This window comes from Monodelphis domestica, chromosome 2 (assembly GCF_027887165.1).
Source record: "Monodelphis domestica isolate mMonDom1 chromosome 2, mMonDom1.pri, whole genome shotgun sequence".
Lineage (NCBI taxonomy): Eukaryota > Metazoa > Chordata > Mammalia > Didelphimorphia > Didelphidae > Monodelphis > Monodelphis domestica.
Window position 1 is genome coordinate 1,161,789 of NC_077228.1, and position 14,027 is coordinate 1,175,815.

A 14,027-nucleotide genomic window follows, 5' to 3' on the forward strand; every position below is an offset into this window, starting at 1 on the left:
TGGAGGGTGGAGGATGGATGGGAGTTTGACTTTCTCCCTTTGCGATGACCGCCCACATTCACGTGGCAGCATCTCAAGATGGCCGGAGGAGATGCCGCTTGGCCATTTGCATGCAGGGAGTGACTCAACCCTGTTAGAAAATCAATAGGCGTTCTGTAGCCTCGGGTAAAGTTTCTCCAGGTTTCTGGAAGCACTTGGGCCAGTCCTCACTTGGGCGCCTCTTGGGGCTTCCTACTGCAGCTAGAATTCTAGAGTAATCAATAGCACATTGAGCTGGCCGAGGGGGCGCTCTAAGGGAACAAGCGGGGCATGGCGGAGGGGGACACCCGGCGACAGACAAAGACACACCCCGATGGACCTGCCAGAGAGCCCCCTCCACCCGTGACCACGGCGGGGCCTTACCGGTCTCTGCCGGTCTCCTTCTTGAACACGCCGTCGCAGTAGCTCATGCGCTTCTCGGTGGTCACGTAGATCTGGGCCCCGGGGTAGACGTCGGCCGCGCGCCTCAGCATGTTGTACACGACGCCGCTGCCGTCCTTCCTCATGTTCCGGAAGGGCCCCCAGACCACGTAGACGGTGGAGTTGGTCTCTCTGAAGAAGTAGTCGGGGTTCTTGAGCAGGAGGGGGACACTGGTGTGGGACACGACTCGGATCATGGTCCTCCCACCCACGTCCTCCTCGTAGCCCTTGGTGGGGGCGTTGTTCATCCTCCAAATGCAGGAGGATTTGTCGATCTCAGAGCCCACCTTCTGGCCAACCATCTGACCCGAGCTGGACACGACGGCACAGAGATCACAGTCGAGCTGCAAAGGCTGGCAAAGGAAGAGGGAGGAAAACGAGAGAGTTGGGTTAATGGGTCGCCTTCAGCAGAGGAGGGGGAAATGGCTGCTATTCTGGGAGCTAATTAGTAAGAGAATCTCTCTGAAATAGGGCCTTTGTGAAAGGGGCTTCTGGCGAGTAGGCTGATTCCGGCAACAGTCAACAGTCAGTCACTATGGAAAAGGGACTTGGGGCTTTTCCTTCTCTGCCCGCGGAGAAATTAAAGCTAAAAAGGCATCTCTTTAAGGGCAGCACTCTGAGCTTAGGGAAGGACATTGGGGGAAAGGATGGATAGCTGCGGTTGGAGTTCAAATCCCTGTCTGCCCCTTGAACCCTCTGAGGAGCCTTAGTCTTCCCTTCTGTAAAATGGGGATGATGACATCTGTTGAATGGGATTTCAGTCTCAGTTCTGCTCCTGCCTCCCTATGGGACCGCTCTGCCCCTCGGTTTCCTCATCTGCAAAATGAGCAGTTTGGATTAGAATCCTTCCAAGGTTGCTTACAGTCCTAGACCTATGATCCCAGCCTCTCGTCTCAGGGACCTGTGGTGGAATATGTAAAGTACCTGGACAGTCTATGACTCCGCATGACCTAAAGAGATTGGTATCCCTCACGGGCCCAAGGCCTGAAAAAGGCAAACAGAACCAGGCTTCAGTGGAATATTGGGAATTTTGCATACAATTAGACAGTTTAGAAGAAATGCACTTTTCAAGGACAAAGAATTCCTAAAAGGAAGAGATTCTCTGGAATCCAAAGCGCTGACCCAGTTCCAGTCCTAAGCCTCTGGCCTTTGGAGCCGGTACTTCTCAAGAGCCCAGAACGTCTGTGGCCGGTGCTTCATCAAAAGCGACCTGCGTGCGATGAGGCATCCTCAACACCAAAGAGGGTCAGTTTCCCCCTTCCTGACATTAAAGAGCCGCTAACAAATGGCAGCCTTAAGGAAAACGATCCTTCGATCACGCACCATACCATGGAATCTCTGACCCAGGAGCTGATGCGTATCCCCAGACAACCTTTCCTGATGGCCCTCCGTGGAAGCTGGGAGGGCTTCTTTTCCAACCTGTGCAGAGCCATCCCTGATCCTCACTGTATCCCGCAGAAGCAAGTTAATTAAAAAGAAAGTATTCAAAAAGATGAGATGACCTCCTAAAACTAATTTGCAGATTTAATGCTATCCCGATCAGCTACCGAGGGGATACTTCATAAAGCTAGACACAATAATAACAGAATTCAATTGCAGGAACAAAAGGTCCAAGATCTCCAGGGAAATAATGAAAAAGGAGGAGCAAAAGGGGCCCGGCACTCCCCGACATCCGCGTCTATTATGAAGCAGCCTCTCTCACATTATCCGGCAGTGGCTTAAAAGGGGGGGATGGAGACCAGCTGAACTGACTAGAAAACCAAGATTGAAGAAAGCTAAGCCTAAATTAGGGGTAGTTGGGTAGCACAGCCAATAATGACAGGCCTGGAGTCAAGAAAACTCATCTACCTAAACTCACGTCTGGCCTCAGACACTTGGGAGCTGTGTGACCCTGAGCAAGTCATTGACCTTTGTCTTTCTCCGTTTCCTCATCTGCCAAATGATCTGGAGAAGGAAATGGCCAGCCTCTCCAGTGTCTTTGCCAAGAAAACTCCAAATAGACCCCCCACGAGTCAGACACGATTGAAAAGTGACTGAACAACAGAAGTGCAAATTACTTGGGGAAAACCTCGCTATCGGATCCGCTGGGAAAACTGGAAAACATTTGCCCAAAGGTCCGTGTAGACCGATCTACCTTTTAAGAAAGAGCCCTTCCCTTTCACGATGTCGAGTCCCAAATTGTCCTCTTCCTTCCCACTCGTCCCCTCTCCCTGGGCCATGTAAAACAGTCCCCCCGCACCCCGCACAGCCATTTTGTGGAAAAGACCTCAAACAAAACAAAGGAAAAAAGGGACACCGAGGGCGCTTTGGTCCGTCTTCACTCTCCATCAGTCCTTTCCCTGGCGTCAGACGGCACTTGGCCAGTGTTTTACACAAGATGCCACAACAGGCTAATAGGGCAGGCCTTGAGTCCAGGCCAGTCTGACTAGGAGGCCGAACCTCTCCGCCTTGCTCCCAACAAAGGGCCTCGTGGGAGGACTCTCCTTCCTTCCCTCGCAGCGGCAGGTCTGGAGCTTGCTCTGGGTGAGGAGAAGTGCTCTCTCCCTGGGGAACTCCCGAGGCCAGGGCTGTAGAGACGGACGGGCGGCACCGAGAACCTCGTCAGCACAGGGGCCCGGACTATGGGGAAGGGACGGCGTTTGTCCAGCTCACAAGCTGCCGCCAGGATCAGCTGCCCCCCCAGGCCACCCTCCCCCTCAGTATGTTGTGAGGAATTTGCAGCAGAGCAAGAGCCAAAATGGACCCTGAGCAAAGGCCCCCCAGAAGGCAGTGCAATGGGGCCAAAAGGCCGGGGTGCTGGACGGCCCCGATGATTCTTCCATTCACAGATAGGTGCTGTGAGGGGGCGGCTGGCTCGGTGTAAGCCTGGCCGGTCCCAGGTCTAGAACCTAAGTGGTCCACAGACTGCCTCCTCACTTTGGAAGGGAGCCTTTTGCCCACGGCCACTCAGGACGCAGGTTTCCGGGGTGGGCCTGGAACTCTAGTCTTTCCACTCCCGAGGTTGTGCCAAACCATGCCACGGGAGAAGGGTCCCAGGGAAGCGGCTTCTGCCTGACCTTTGACTGGCTACACCTGAAGCCTTCTTGCCCGAGCCATGCAGACGCGCACCTGAGTGAGCATCATGCCTGGCAGCCGCCCCAGCCCCTGCCTAGTCTGAGCTCCGCCATGAAGCGGGTGTGCCCCACCGTTTGTCTGATTATAAAGGAGTCCCTTCCAATGAGGGCTCATGTGCCCAGGACAGAGCTTCTCTCCGGCCACCACGGCAGCGAAGCTGCTCCTGAGGGAGAACCAGTTGGTTCTGCAGTGACGACGCATAATTTCACTAATAGGAAGGAGCTCTGCCATTTCGCATGACAGCCATAACCCTGAAAGGATCAATTAAGACACCCAATCTGTTTGGTGGCAGCAGCTTGCAGTGCCACAGCTGGGCAGATTTGGAGGTCAGCAGCCGGCAAACAACTTGAGGGCAAACTGGAGGAATAGCGGGCAGGCTCGTCCTCTATGGAACATGGTGGTGCAGATGTAAAGGCTTTGGAGGCAGCCCACAGATGGCTGAGTCATGACTGAGCTCCCGATTCTGTGAAGCTCAGCTCACCCCCTGGTCTTGGGGAACACCTATTTCCTCACCCCTCTGCCCCCAGCCCTGGACAGAGCTCCCTTCTCACCTTGACTTCTGGTCATCCCTGTCTTCCCTTGACCAGTCCATCCACATTCATTCATCAAGCATTACCAATTTGGTAGGCACTGGGGATTAGACTTTCTGAAAATTAATTATTAATCTAGAATATTTTTCCATGGTTACATGATTCGTGTTCTTTCCCTTTCCCCTCCCACTTCCCTGCAGCCAACAAGCAATTCCACTGGATTTTACATGTGTGCTTGGTCAAAGCCTATTTCCACGTTGTTGATGTTTGCACCAGGGTAATCATTTAGAGTCTACATCCCCCATCATATCTCCCTCGACCCATGTGATCAAGCAGTTGTTTTTCTTCTGTGGTTCTACTCCCACAGTTCTTTCTCTGGGTGTGGATACATTCTTTCTCATAAATCCTTCAAAATTGTCCTGGGTCGCTGCATTGCTACTAGTAGCAAAGTCAGTTACATTCAATTGTGCCACAGTGTATCAGTCTCTGTGTACAATGTTCTCCTGGTTCTGCTCCTTTAGCTCTGAATCAGTTCATGGAGGTCTTTCCAGTTCACATGGAATCCCTCCAGTTCATCATTCCTTTCAGCACAATAGTATTCCATCACCAACAGCTCCCACAATGTGTTCAGCCATTCCCCAACTGAAGGGCATCCCCTCATTTTCCAGTTTTTGGCCACCACAAAGAGTGCAGCTAAGAATATTTTTGTACAAATCTTTTTCCTTCTTATCTCTTTGGGTTACAAACCCAGCACTGGTGTGGCTGGATCAAAGGGCAGGCAGTCTTTTTTTAATTTTTATTTAATTAATCAATTCAGAATATTTTTCCATGGTTATAAGAATCATGTTCTTTTCCTGCCCTCCCACCACCCCCTCGCAATTCCACTGGATTTTACCAGGAAGTCTTTTAAAGCCCTTTGGGCACAGAGCATAGACTTTTTAGAAAGAAAACCATCTTTGCCTTCAAGGTGGTTCTGTTCTGTTCTAGGAAAGGGAACTTTGTATCTAGAAGCATGTATAAAATTGCTACAGAGTAATGGGGTGGGGAATTCACAGAAGGGGAGTGCAGAAAGGTAGAAAAAGCAACCAGCCAGCCAACGCGTGCCATGTCAGGCATTGTGCTAAGTACTGGGGAGCCAAAGTCAAGCAAGTGTGGTGACCCTTGCCTTCAAGGAGGGTGTTCTAATGGAAGAAAACAACATACAAAGGGGACCCTGAAAAAGGAATGGGTTGGGAAAGGCAAACCTACTGGAAATATGGTCAGGGAGGAGGAGTTCTGGTTCTGGGTAAGAGAAGATGGCAGGAGCCCAACTTTCCAGGAGCTTTGCCCAAAGTTCTGGTGGGGCATGAGAAGACTGATGATCAGAAGAGGGAAAAGCTGTGCTGTGCTTGAGTTTTGAAGGACATCAGTGTACATTCCTGGAATGGGGAACACAAATGCAAAGAGGCTGAGACAGAAGCTGGAAGCTCACTGGGGAGAAGTGGGCAGTTTAGTTGGACCCACAAAATTCATGAATGAGAGTAACATATACCAAGGCTTGCAAAGGGGCCAGGAGCCATGGTGGAAAGTCTTTAAAGGCCAATAAAAGAAGCTTACACTTACTCCTTGGGGCACTAGGAAGCCCCTGGAATGTCGAGAGTAGAAGAAAGGGTGAGGACCAATTTAAGGTGATTGAAGAATGGGTTGATAGAACTGTCACCTTGAGGTTTCCTGAAATTCCAGTTTTAATTTCCACAGAGCTGATGATAGTAAACCCTCAGCTTGTCATTTAGCTATAGAAATCTTCCCTAAAACCACATACACGAAATAAAAGAAAGCATGCCTATTCACAATCCCAGAATGCAGGGAGCATGAGACGATGGCTTGGTCCTTTTTGCAGACGCCTATAGACTGTAGTAAGGATGAAGAGCAAAGACTTCCTGGCCCATTCCAGACTGGTTTGGTCCATGAGCGCTCCCAGTTCACTTCAAGTGATCTCAATCGTTGCATCCTGGGCCGAGTCTCTCTCTTGTTTTTTGCTGTCTTCCGAGCCCATCTCTACTCGGTGATCTGGCAGCCTTCTTTGGAAATGTGTTCTCCAGGTTCCTAACTCACTGGGTAGGACAATTTTACCCTAACAAACACCTGCCTTTCTTCTTCATGGAGCCCCTCGATGTTCTGCCAACTTTGGAAAGAGTCACTGAGCCTTCCTTGATTCTGATCCCTCCTTGTTCCTCGTCATTTTCTTTTTCTAGTTTTACTAAAAGTATAACTTTCTCTTCCTTTTCTTTCACCCACTCAGAAATTTCTTCAAAACAGGGAGTTCAACAGAGTTGATCTGTACCATCTCGAGGGCAATCCCTTCCCTGCGATGGAGAGCCAACACATACCAAACACCTTCTTTTATTTAAGGTCTAAGTATTGGTATTCAATAAGATCCTCACTTTTGATTTACTACCTTCTATCCCTCAGGAAAGGTATTCTAACCTTCCCTTGAAGGTACATGTGGCCGTAAGCAGCCCAGTGAAGAGTTCCAAGTGTTTGGTATTGCTATTGCCCTCCTATTGACATCCTGCCTATCCCTCAAGCCCCGATCAAACATCCTCGACTCTGAGAAGGTGTCACTAATCCCCCTTGAGGAAGGTCACCCTGCAGGCCCTCCAGTTTATGCCTGCTATTGTTTCCTGATGTGCATTATTTATCATTCTGTGTCTTCTTTCTCTGGATGGGCACAAGAGACTACACAAGCTGTCAATCAACAAGTATTTGGTCTAAGTGGTGATTCTGCATATTGCATAGAGTAACGCAGCCTTGAATCCAAGAAGAACTGAGCCTCACCTTGAACACACGCTGGCTGGGTGGCCCTGGGCAAGCCGCCTTCCTCACAGTCTTCAAGGCAATTGGATAAGGCTCTAAGTTACTCCTCACCTGGGAACCCTTAATAATAATGAAATCACAAGGCCAGACCCCTTCCTGGGTGCCAGGCACTGTGATGGTGATAGTAACTACAATGAGAACTAGGAGGAAGAGGAAAAAGAGAAGGGAGTGAAATTAGCCTTTAGGAAACACTTTAAGTCATTGCATGTCGTGTTCAAGGAGAACAAGAACATCATTTCAGGGGCTCTCGGCCTCCTCGGGTCAGTTTCCATGACAAGCATTAAAAGCTCATCATGGACAGAACTGCACAATCGTAAAGAGCAAAGGAGTGACACTGGCTTATTTTGGGGAAATTGTGCCACGCGTTGGGGACGTCTAATGATCTCCACCAAACAAGTGCCTGTATTCTTCCAGGTCTCTTCACCGCAGCCAGGATTAACAAGCCATGGTATATAAAGAATGCCAGCAGAGGTCACCCATGAGGCAATGCGGAGGTTGCGATGGGCACAGACGGGATGTCATTCATTGGAGACCTTCAAGCTGAATCTGGTGGGCGTCCAGTTGTCTGATGAGATGTAGTGAGCATTTTACCTGGGTACATGTCGGACCGTCAGGAAGTGAAGAGATCAGGACCCGAGTCCCAGTCTAGATCCACCACTTCCTGCCTCTAGGCCTTTAGCCGAATGGCTGAGTGTCTCTCATGCCTGAAATGCCCTCCCTCTTCACTCTGACCTCTCGAAATCATTGGCTTCCTTCAAGCGTCTGCATCCTCTTTTGCAGGAGGCCATTCCCTGTCTCTGCAGCTACTCGGGCTTTCCTCACAAAAGTTATTTTCCGTCTACTCGGGATTTATCTTCTATCTATCTTTTGGGCCACACTCGGTGTCTTCCACTAAACTGTAAGCTCCTCAAAGGCAGGGATGGTTTCTGCTAGTACTCTGTGGGGCAGGCGGCACAGTAAATCTTCTAAAGCGCTTCTTCGTGACTAATTGGCTTTACCTCTCTGGCTCTCAGCAGCTGTGCTTTTTTATTTCTAAAAGGAGAGGATTAGACTCGATTAGGAATTCTTGGCCAAGGTCGGTGAACTTTTATCTAATCACTGTCTCCTTTCTCGCCCTATGTATTCTGTTTTGTGCATTTAAGCTTTGTTTTGACCAGAAGTCCATGGGCGTCACCTTTGTTTATCACACAAAATCATTTCAAATTCCCAGATTGGCTGTGCTATTCGCACTCATCTATTCCTAGATCCCCTGGGTCCTCTTACTAGATAGCCTCCAGGAACGACCCTTCCAAATCTAGAATCAGGATGCATTCATTCATTCATTCATTCATTCATTCCTTGGGTAGAAGCAGCAGCATAAAGGATGAAATCAGAGGGATTCCTGAGGAGAACAGGAGAGAGGATGGTCAGGTAACAATGCCCACTCGGCCATCGGCTACATCCATAAATCCTCTTTACCCCTCCAGGGAGGCTCTTTCTTAAGCGATGAGATCAGTGTCCATGTGTGGAAAAGGTCCTTGTCCTGGATTGCCTTATTCCTGAAATGGAAACTACCGTCTTCCATCTATTTAGACCATCATCCCAATGGTTAATGGTTAAACCACTTTGCAGGCTGATTCCAAGTCTTTGGGAACGAGTCTGATCAAAAGGATGCCAAGAAACTCATCTACGCCAGGCATATGGGAGATTTCTGGACATTATCTGGCCTTGGTACTGGGAGGGCAGGACCCAAACGTTTAGAGGCTCCAGTGATTGCACATCAGCAGCACTGGCGGTCAAGCTTCGAAAAGCCTCTCTTTTGTGACAAATGCTAAGGAGGGCTCTGCCTTCTGGGGAAAGATCAGGTCCTCCGATTCTAGTGCACACAGATAAAAAGGATGCTGCTCGCTCTGGGAAATGCCCACTCTACTGGCTTTACAGTCAGGCGCTTTCTCTCTGCCCAACAATCTGCAGTTTTCCTGTCCAGCCCGAAATGAATCTTCCATTAAACATGGAATCATTCCTCCCTTATTAAGAGGGAAAATATCAGGGGTGTGTGTGTGTGTGTGTGTGTGTTTAGAGGAAACGTTTTTTGAAACGTGCTCACTGAATCCCGACTGCAAGGCTCACCGTTGGTTGAGATTGGATCACCCCTTCCCCTTTCTTTTGGTCTCACGATGGAGTTGGAGAACCAACCCCTGTATTCTTTGGTTCTAAGCTTGCACGCCCAGAGGGAAGATGAGAGAATGATCCAAATCCCGTTGCACAGGGATAAGTGAAGATGGCGGCTTCATTCTCTGGCCCTATAGAATTCCCTGAATTTCTCATCCATCCAATGGAAACTCTTCAGGATGCTCTTGGGCTCGGAAATCAACAAATTGGGCCATCCTCTTTGAATGCGATGTTGGAACAATTGCCAAGTGCTTACATTTGAATCCGCAAGGAAAATGAAATATTTGACCTTTTCTTTTTTCTCCTGACAAAGCTTCCAGACAATAGAATGGATAATTTAAAAAACCAGGAATTAAAACCTGCAAAACATTCTGGTTTTCTCAGCAAAGAATAATGGTGGTGTTAAAAAAAAAAAGGTCACTTGTCAGCCGTACTAGTTATTAAATCTCTACATTTATCACTAATGTGGTTCTACAGAAAACGAAGGTCAGGCCATTAAATAATGACGCAGTCAGGATTAGAAAAGGTCACCGGGAACTTGGGTGCGATTTACTAGAAGCTGCTAATTTTACACTCAAGAAATGAGTCGAAAGAGGCAACCTTCCAGCCACCTCAGCCCCAGCCCAAGAAGGAATCCCACTTAGTCCAATGAAACTTGCCAAATCCGAAAAAATCAACATCAAACGCCCAACCAGGAGCTTTGATCCATCTTTTAGACTAAGTTATGCTTCAGCTGAACCAACTGCAATCATTAAAAACAGTTAAGACTCCTTCATTAACAACAACAAAACATGAACCGCCTCGCAGGTTGTTTGCATTCCAATCACCAGGATGCAATTCTGAAAATTGGAGAGAGGGCACTGTGGGCACCTTCAAAGCTTTCCAGGACAATTAGCGGCTCACCACACACTAATTTACTACTTTAATGTTGAAACAAATCAGATCTTCGCTTGTAATCATCCAATTTGAAGGAATGTGAACAAAGCAGGTTGAACAATGCTCCAGAGAGACCCGCTCGTCCCGCTCTCCTGGATCCCTCCCCGACCAACCGCTGAATGTCTCCGGTTTTCCTCGTAGACGATGCAACGTGTATAATGACGCCATTGGGGAATCCATTTCGCCTCTCCTCTTCCAAATGTTCTTCTGAGGTCTTTCAAATGAAAGGTACAAAAGAGGCATTAGCAATCTGGCATTGTTTTTACTGCTTTACTGAGGAAAAAATGTATTTTCATTTCTCCCGTGTTCCAGGAACGATGAAGCAAGCTGTTTGCGTCTCCAGTCGAGTCACTTCCTTTCGGCAGACCTCTGGAACTGGAGAGAGACAGAGAGGCCTCCACAGAGCCTTTGTCTGCTCGGCCCCAAGCCTGGCTCTCGCAGCTCCTGAAGCAGCGTGTATAAACCGCCAAGACCGAGGGAGGCACCCTTGGCAAAAACCAGCCAGACTGGGCTACGCTGCGCTTGGCTCCCCTGGATTCCCTGCGCTGGCCTAGGTGTGCATCCCATTTAGACGCATGACGACACCCCAGTCACAAACCACGGCGGGGAAGTGACGATCCTGACTGCCGGGAAATGACTCTCAATGGACAAAGAAGAGGACGGGGTCTCTTCTGCTGGAGAAATGGCTGTGGCTTGGGAATTCTGGGGGTTTTTCAAAGGAAAGCAGCTTGTGATAACAGCTCAGATGCAGAACAAAATGATCTCGTCCCCCAAAAGGGGCTATCAGAGTTTGTCCCTGGGACTGGAGGGCCTTTGGGAGTTGGAAGGTCCTTGGAAGTCACTGTGCCTGGCAGTGGCATTCTCAAATGGAAACCGGGCCATAAACCATACATGAGAACCCTCTTTTTACTAGTACAGCAACATGGGAAAGTCGGGCCGGAACGGCGTGACACTCAGGAGCACTGCAGCCCCCCATGCGGCTGCCGGGAGCTAAAGCAGCCCCAACACACGCTGAGGAGGAGGAAGTCTTGAGGCCCAGGGAGGGGGCATGACTTGCTCAAGGTCACACAAATAGGATGGGCAGGGGTAGATAGGAACCCCAACCCTTCACAAGCAGAACCAAGAACATGCTAGACAGCAGCAGGAGTTCTGTTTGTAGGATGGCTTGTGAAGGGCCACCTCCAGGGGAAGAACTGAGAAAGAGAAATAAGTAAGACATTGTTTTGGATATACAGATATCTTTTTGTTCAATGATGCCTTCCCTCATGAGGGCTGGGGTGGGGAGGGGGGGAGTTAAATGGGTATTTAAATCATCAATTAAATTTTAGAAAAGAGTATTTATTGATGACTTGTACATCACCCTCATTTCACCAAAGTATTCACCTCCCAGACCCTTGGAGAAAGCCAGCAATGGAGCAATTCAAAAAGTCTAACATATGTTCAGGGTCTGATGCTGTGGGCCTTTCACCTCCGACCACAGCCTCTCCTCTCGTCATGCCTTATAGAGCCAAGCTGCTTCTTCAGAATTCTGCAAGGTTCCCTTTAGATTCCGGCTTTCGGTTGCTTGCTTTTAGCCGTTAGGTGTCGTCTTATTAACTCTGCATCAGTTCACTTAGATCTTCCCAAGCTTCTCGGTGTTCAGCACGGTGATCAGTTCTTAAAGCGCAGAAATAACGCATCACATCGATGTGCAGAGATTCGTTTAGGCATCCCCAGTCAATGGTCAGCTGTATTGTTTCCAATTTTGTGCTCTCACCTACAGGGGTGCTATAAATACTTTGTAATATGCTGCAGTGGATGCTCATCTGGTCCGTGGTCTAATCCTTAGAAAATATCCCCCATAACGGAATCGCCGCGTCGGAGAGGGGGAGGATTTTAGCAACCTTACTGGAATACTTCCAAATTGCTCCTCGGAATCACTGCACTGGTTTGCAGCTCCACTAACAATGCACTAGTGTGCCTCTCTTCCAACCACCTCTCAAAGCCTTTATGATTCCAAGCTATAACCATCGTGGCACAGTTGCAGGGTGGGAGGTAAAACCCCGGCATGTTTAGATTTGCATTTCTCATATCATTAAGATTTTGAGCATTCTTTCACATGGTTGTCAGTACTCTGTCAGTATTTTTTTGAGATCTACTTGGTCATACCTTTTATCTATTAGGAAATGTTTTTCAGCCATTCATGTGAATATGGCATGTTTGTATGTACACATACACATTACATATAGTTAACTGTTTTAGATATTGGCTACCCAACCCTTATAAGGCAAACTTATTACGTTATCCTCATTTAACCAATTCATTTCCACTCATTGGTGCCTTAATATTATTTGCCCAGATTTTTCTCTTTCATAGAATCAGAGTTATTTTACCTTCAACAATTCCCCCTACATTTGGTTACAAATATGTCTCCTAACTGATTCAGACTTATGAAAAAAGAGGCATTTCCCAGTTGATAACTGGGGAAACGATAGGGACAGGCAGTTTTCAGAGGAAAAAATTCCAACTATCAATATCCCTATGAAAAAAAACGTTGTCAATAATAACTGTTGACATCCACAGAAGAGGAGCCCTGAGGTTCTACTTCACACTTTTCAGATTGGCAACATTGAGAAAAAGGGAACACGTCAAACGTGGAGGGGCTGCTGGACAGGAGGCACGTTCATGTCATATTTATGAAACTGAACTGATCTACTATCCTGGAAAGCAATTTGAAACCATGTCCCAAAAGTTATCAAGCTCTGCATACATTTTAATTCAGAACAACCACAATTAGTTTTACATCCCAAAGAGCTCAAAGAAAAAAAAAGACTCTTCTATAGAAACACTCACAGCAGATCTTTTTGTGGGGGCAAAGAACGGGAAGCTGAAGGGATGCCCAGCTGGGAGATGGCAGAACAAGTTATGTTCAATGAATGTGATTTAAGAGATGATGGAAATGGTTGAAAAAGTCCTGGGGAGACGCGTAGGAACTAGGCAGAAGGAAGTGAACAGAACCAGGAGAATTGGATAAATCTACAATTGCAAAAACACTGTCAAGTGAAACAATTTTGGAAGTCTTGGGCACTCTGATCAGCACAATGACCAACACAGTGTAACCTGCTGAGCACATCCTCATGGAGATGATGGACTCAGAGTACAGACTGAGAAATTAATTTCTGTTTGTTGCCAATGCAGGACTCTACATATGTAACAGGAGGGTTGTTTTCTTACTTTCTCAACCTGGGCACGGAGGGAGGGTGAGAGGGAGAGAGATTATCATTTGAGAAATATAATAATATTTAATGTAGAAAAATGTATTTCCTACCTATAGTTACGAGAAGCCATGATGTGCTTTTCTATTTTTTAATATCATTGACTTTTAATATTGAAGCCAGACCTTCATTTGGGATGTCATATGACACTGGTCTGTCTAATTTCTGTCAGATTGCTTTCCAATTTTCCCAGCATTTTTTATTATTAAATAGGAAGTTATTAGTAACTTCCCTTTTCTAATTTTTATATTGGGTGATTTAGTTCTCTGTTTCTTATCCTCCCGTCCGGTCTACGTTTTGAATCAATCCCAGGGAGTTTGATGACTTAGTCTTGAAAATATAGTTTAAGTTGTGGACGTGCCGATTCCCCTGTCTCTACCTATTTTCCCATTTTCCTTTGGTATTCTAGATCTTTCATTATCCAATGTTTTCATTATTATTTACCGAGGTCTGTAAAGTATCCCTTTGATCATTTGATCGGTATAGTATTGAAGCTAGAAGGTGACTCTGGGACTGCTTTCCTTTTTATGGAGCAACGATGAGGACTGACGATGAGGACACGTTATTTCACCAGCCTCTTGGGTTGTGCTTCCTTTTTAGGAGAACTTTGCAGGGGAGTCTATACCACTCTTACATTCTTGGGAGCTGCCATTCTGGTGTTCTATGTCTTTTTTAGTTGTTTGGAATAAGATTTCTATTGCCATTATTGTCTTGAGTTTTGTTATAC

The 14,027-nt window shown here is 47.4% G+C and overlaps 1 protein-coding gene across 2 annotated transcripts in view; it reads right to left on the reverse strand.

The window, feature by feature from the left end:
- The window catches only part of ST6GALNAC3 (ST6 N-acetylgalactosaminide alpha-2,6-sialyltransferase 3), a 464,848-nt gene that overhangs the window by 185,370 nt on the left and 265,451 nt on the right, over positions 1-14,027 (reverse strand). For both annotated transcript variants that reach the window (XM_056814902.1, XM_056814903.1), the window contains exon 3: positions 403-812. In XM_056814902.1, coding sequence (XP_056670880.1) covers positions 403-812 — 410 coding nt within the window. The remainder of the gene's footprint in view (positions 1-402; positions 813-14,027) is intronic.